Below are 5,311 nucleotides of genomic sequence, written 5' to 3'. Positions count from 1 at the left end.
AGATCGGGTAAGTAGGGAAAGGTTCATCTGGGGCTCCTACGTTGTCTCATCTATAGCTATCACTTGAGTATTGAATACTTCCAGTCGGGCAGAATTCCTTAAAGAGAGGTCTGCATGATACTTATCTCAGAGTCACCTTGGGTGCTTGTTAGAAATGCACATTCCTGGGCCCCACACAGGCCCACTGCATCAGAATGGAGATGGGTATTTCCTGGGAACTTGCATTTGCAGACAAGCTCCCTGAGACATTCTGATATACATAGACACTTGCAAAGCACTGTCCAAGAGAGTGAGACAAGAAGCTCCCTTCTGTAGTTTTCAACAAAGTTGTACTCCTCCATCCACTGCACAGAGTTAAAGGCCTCAGGTGGTTATGGAGAAATCTGCTCCCTCAACAAGAGAGTCTTCATTGAATATGGTCTTTAGGTTCCTCTAAGGCGTCTTAAAATACTGCATTCACAAATGTCACTCACCTCAGCTAAACCACCTAAAGCTAGAAAGGAGCCATTATTAATCAGATGTTCAATGCTTAGAGGCTTTCTTCCACTCTGGCCTGTGGACAGTCCATAGACACAGCAATAGAGAAGGGATGCAATGTCTAGTTTATAAGCTACCTACTTTGTGTTGGGCACTTTACATATATTCTCTCAAGTAGGTCCTCTCAACAATCCTATGAGGTAGATACACTTATGCCCATTTTATAGGTGAGGAAAATGAGGACCAGAGAGGTTAAATACTTTGCTAAAGGTCACACAACTAGTCAATGACAGAAGCACAATTCAAAATTAAATGAGATATGTCTAGCTCTAAAATCCATCAGAATATATTGCCTAGATTTGGCAAAGAAGGGAGCTGAAAAGGGCTCCACTTTCTTACTGGTCATGATACCTACCTATAGGAGCTTCTGGAAGGCAGACATCTGTCTGATTCAAGTATGTTGTCCCAAGACTTGGCATGGTAACAGCAACAACGACAACAGCAACAAAAAACTAAAACTGCTTAGTATGAAAGAGACATTGAATAAAATGTTGGACAGATGTATGGGTGTGGAGATAGGTGTATGGGGGAATGGATGAGGCCCTCTTTCCCCTTTCCCCACAGTACCCACAAATATCAGACTCACAGACAGATCTGTCACATGCCGTCTTAGCTACAGCATTCTTTAGGCTCTGCCACTGTCTTTATCGCCAGGACTTTGAGAACTCAATGAAAATGTGGGAATGCAAGCATTCTGAAATCCAGGCTGCCTCTCAACCCCAGCTGGACTCCCAGGAATCTCAAGATAGCCTCTCTGATGAGGAGTATGCCCAAATGCAGCACTTAGCTCAGCTTGCAGAAAACCTCATCAGCAGGTAAGTGGACTGGCCCAGATACAGGGCTGGGAATCCCAAAAAGAGATAGGGAGAAGAAGCCAACTTGTATCTATTGGCTACTGGAGAGCCTGGCCTCAGAAAGGAGTATTGCTCAGATCGCTGAGGATTGACAGGGACTCTGACATTCTAGGTAGGAAATAGTCTTTGTGGTCAGCAGTAAGCCAGCTTGGACCTCTCCCATTAGGCCCAGAGATAAATTTTGATCTCCTCTTGCTGCCCCAGACCCAACAGGACTAAAAATGCTTATCCTTGCCCTTAAATATCAGGAGGGCCTTAGAGTTTCTGGAGTCAGCTCCTTCCTCTATTCTAGCCTCCCACTCTCCCAAAGCACCCAGTATCTAATTCTGGTGAGACAAGGATGGACAAAAGTGAATACCTAGAGAAGAGTAGAAACATTTTATGGCATAGGTGGCTCCCTAGAAATGAGAAGAAATAACAGGAGAGAGTAAAGAATACAGTTTACCCTTAATCCCAACCCTCACCAGCACCTCAGGCCAGACATCCTTCAGAACTCTAGACTCATTTATCTGTCCTTGCTTTATTACAGACTTACTGACCTGAGTAAGGTCCACCAGCATGTGTCTGTGCTCATGGATTCTGTGAATGCCAGTGCTAACATCCTGAATGATATATTTTACAACCAAGACAGTAGCAATGAGGCAGGTGCAGCTTCCTGCACTCCCATTGAGGTAAGGGGGGAAGGGGCAGATGAAAGAAAGGAGTCAAACCAAATAGGAAAGGGAAGGAAGGGGAGATGGAGGCTGGGTAGAGAAACTGGGCAAATGACATGGCAGGAAACTGATGGATAGAGTAGAGGGGGAGGCAGATATTGTTTGTCTTGTTACTGGGAGAATGGTTACTGGTCCAGAGTGGTTACTGGGAGAATCCCATAGCAGATTTCATCAGCCTGATAGCTATCTACCACACTGGCCTCAAGGAGAAATAGCCTGAGAATGGAGAGGAACTTGGCTTAGGCCCTTCCTCATTCCAGGAGGATCCCTATATAACCTGTTAAGGTGACACTTGTCATTGAAACTTGTGCTCCAGGCTGCCTTGGTTTTCCTCTTGAGGGGAAGGTCTAGATTAGATTCTTGATGTTAAATGTGCCATCCTGTGACTTTACCCACTGGCAGAAGATTTTTAAGTGATGCTTTTAAAAAGTAACTTTAGTGCTAGGCAAACAATACAAAAGGGCCACATACAGGGTCAGGGCCTCCTAAAATGTAGGTTACCTATTTATTTGGGGCCGGATCTTAGTTGGAAGAGGCCTGGAGCTCCAGGCCTGGAGTTTCAAGAAGACAGATGGTTAGGCCTAACTTCATGTACCATGGGAAAGGTAGCTTCAGCCTAGTGGCAACAAGTGGCCTCAAACTTACTATCTGGTTTGCATATTCCCTGTTTCCCTATATCCATAGCACTCAATCAGTGATGCCAAATGCCAAGTTGTGCTGTGCCACAGCATACAACACACCAGTGCAGCTGTACTGGTAGTTGATAGCTGGCATCAGTTTTGACTGGTTGGTGCCCATGCTGAACTACTAGTTGTGCTATATTGTGAATATTACTTTTTCACTTATAGCCACATCCTACTAGCCTGCTCCTACCTTCCCACAGAGAAGCCAGCTGCATGCTTACTAACCAACAACTCCTCTGTCTTTGTCCTTTCCCTTCCTTTCTTTTCCTTTCTTCTCCTCTCAGACTCTAACCAGAAATGACGCAGTAGATGTTACATTTAGTCTTAAAGGGCTCTACGATGACACCAAAGCTTTCCTGGATGAAAACTTGGTGAGTGGATGGGGTTGGAACAGGGAGGGCAAAGTATCCCATCTGAATTTGGTCACAGCCTGTGCTTGGTTCTAGGGCATTGGAAGACATGTAGGTGCATTTTGGCCAGGTGCTTACCTGGCAGTCCCTGCTGTGTCATCTTCACCCAGAGTTGTCATTGATCGTGTCACTTTATAAGTTATGCGAATCTATAGGGACTACCGTATCCTTGAAGAAAAGTCTATCTCCTTTGGCAAATGTCTCTTTAGGTCCAGACTAGGCCAAACAAAAGCAGCGTTTTATCATCATGCCTAATATAATTTCAGTAGAAAAGGGTGAGCTCTTTTGAGCTGCTCTGCATCTCCCAAGTTTCCACATACGTCTCTCACCATGTGGAAAGACAGTAAGGAATAGTGGGAAAAGTTGGGGGTCTCTGAGTTCAAACCCCAAATCTGCCCATTACTAGCTATATTAGTTTCCTAAGGCTGCTGTAACAAAGTACTAAACCTGGGTGACTTAGGACAACAGAACTTTATTGTCTCACAGTTCTGTAGGCTAGAAGCCTGAAATCAAGGTGTCAGCAGGGCCATGTTCCTTCTGAAACCTGTATGGAAATCCTTCCTTGCCTCTTTCTAGCTTCTGGTGACTTTCTGGCAATCTTTGCTGTGTTCCTTGGCTTGTAGATGTATTACTCCAATCCTCCATACTCACATGGTGCTCTCCCTGTGTCTGTCTTCCCATGGCCCTCTCCTTAAAGGATACCAGTCTTACCGGATCAGGGCCCACCCTACTCCAGAGTCCAGACCAGACCAATGATCCCATCTTAATAATTACATGTGCAATGACCCTATTTCCAAAAAATTGAGGTACTGAGGGTTAGGATTTCAAGATATCTTTTTGGAGGGGACACAAATGAATCCATAACAGTAGGTACGTGAGGTAACTTCACCTCTCTGGGTCTCAGTTTCCCTACCTACAAAATAGGAATTAAAATCTCTACCTGTCCAGGTTGTTGTGAGGATTAAACAATCTACTGTATATTATGTGCCTAGCTCTTCCTAGCAGCTTGACAGATGGTAGATTTTATTAGTGTTAGGGAAAATGGACTGAGGCTCAGTTTTTGAGCTACAGGAAGAGTTGCTGTTTCTCATAATGCAAAGCCCACAGGCACACCTGGTGAGTGTGCTTTAATGAGTCAACTGATCATGACCACTCCACTTTGAGGTTTGCTGCTAAGGCCCCTAGGAAGGTACTGTTCTTGCCTCTCATCTAATTAAGGTTTATTTGAAGAGGGGCCGCTGAGTTGATTTTTGCAAGAAGTGCAGCCACTTCCCCTTTTCCATTTGCACATCTAACTGGCACACTGCACAGGTGGAAGAGTGGTTAAGGCAGTCAGGCCAGGCTGTCCCAGCATCTGAGCCCCAGGCTAGAGTCTTTCAGCCTTCAGCGACAGCAACAGAAGTACCTTCTATATATAGGCAGAGCTAAATGGCCTTGCCAATTTGGGCAGCAGGAAATATGGGAGCTTGGCCTCTTATTGCCACTAAGGATTTCTTGAGGCTCATGGGCTCAAGAAAATTGGTTTGTGCCAGCCAACAACCCAAATTGAGCACATATCATACTTAATATAGAACCTGGTAAGGATCCACACACACACATACACACATCCAAATGAGACCTGGGTGCAAATGGCCGCTAAGAATGACCATGTATCTCCAGAAAGGCCATATCATAGAGGTGGCATGGATGTAAGGCTTATTTCACTTTTTTAAATTTACTTTTATTTTATTTATTTATTTTGGCTGCATTGGGTCTTTGTTGCTGCATGCAGGCTTTCTCTAGTTGTGGCGAGTGGGGGCTACTCTTCATTATGGTGCACAGGCTTCTCACTGCGGTGGCTTCTCTTCTTGTGGAGCATGGGCTCTAGGCATGCAGGCTTCAGTAGTTGCAGCATGCAGCCTCAGTAGTTGTGGCGCACAGGCTTAGTTGCTCCGCACAGGCTTAGGGCTCCGGGCCGCGAACCAGTATCCCCTGCATTGGCAGGAGGATTCTTAACCACTGCGCCACCGGGGAAGTCCAGGCTTATTTCGTTTGAATGTTGTTATTCCTCCCCTTGAAGGAGGAGAACAGTCAGTGTTGGGAGAGGGATGTAGCCTTTTTTTTTTTTTTTTTTT

The 5,311-nt window shown here is 45.2% G+C and overlaps 1 protein-coding gene across 1 annotated transcript in view; it reads left to right on the top strand.

Moving 5' to 3' along the window:
• DGKK (diacylglycerol kinase kappa) overlaps positions 1–5,311 on the top strand; it is a 172,769-nt gene that overhangs the window by 161,858 nt on the left and 5,600 nt on the right. Inside the window, exons 23-25 of the mRNA XM_007450942.1 lie at positions 1,192–1,352; positions 1,921–2,062; positions 3,072–3,158. Of these exons, the coding sequence (XP_007451004.1) occupies positions 1,192–1,352; positions 1,921–2,062; positions 3,072–3,158 (390 nt within the window). The remainder of the gene's footprint in view (positions 1–1,191; positions 1,353–1,920; positions 2,063–3,071; positions 3,159–5,311) is intronic.

The sequence above is a fragment of the Lipotes vexillifer genome, unplaced genomic scaffold (genome assembly GCF_000442215.2).
Source record: "Lipotes vexillifer unplaced genomic scaffold, Lipotes_vexillifer_v1.1 scaffold129, whole genome shotgun sequence".
Lineage (NCBI taxonomy): Eukaryota > Metazoa > Chordata > Mammalia > Artiodactyla > Lipotidae > Lipotes > Lipotes vexillifer.
Note: the sequence above shows the minus strand (reverse complement) of the source record. Positions and strands in the feature narration are given on the sequence as shown.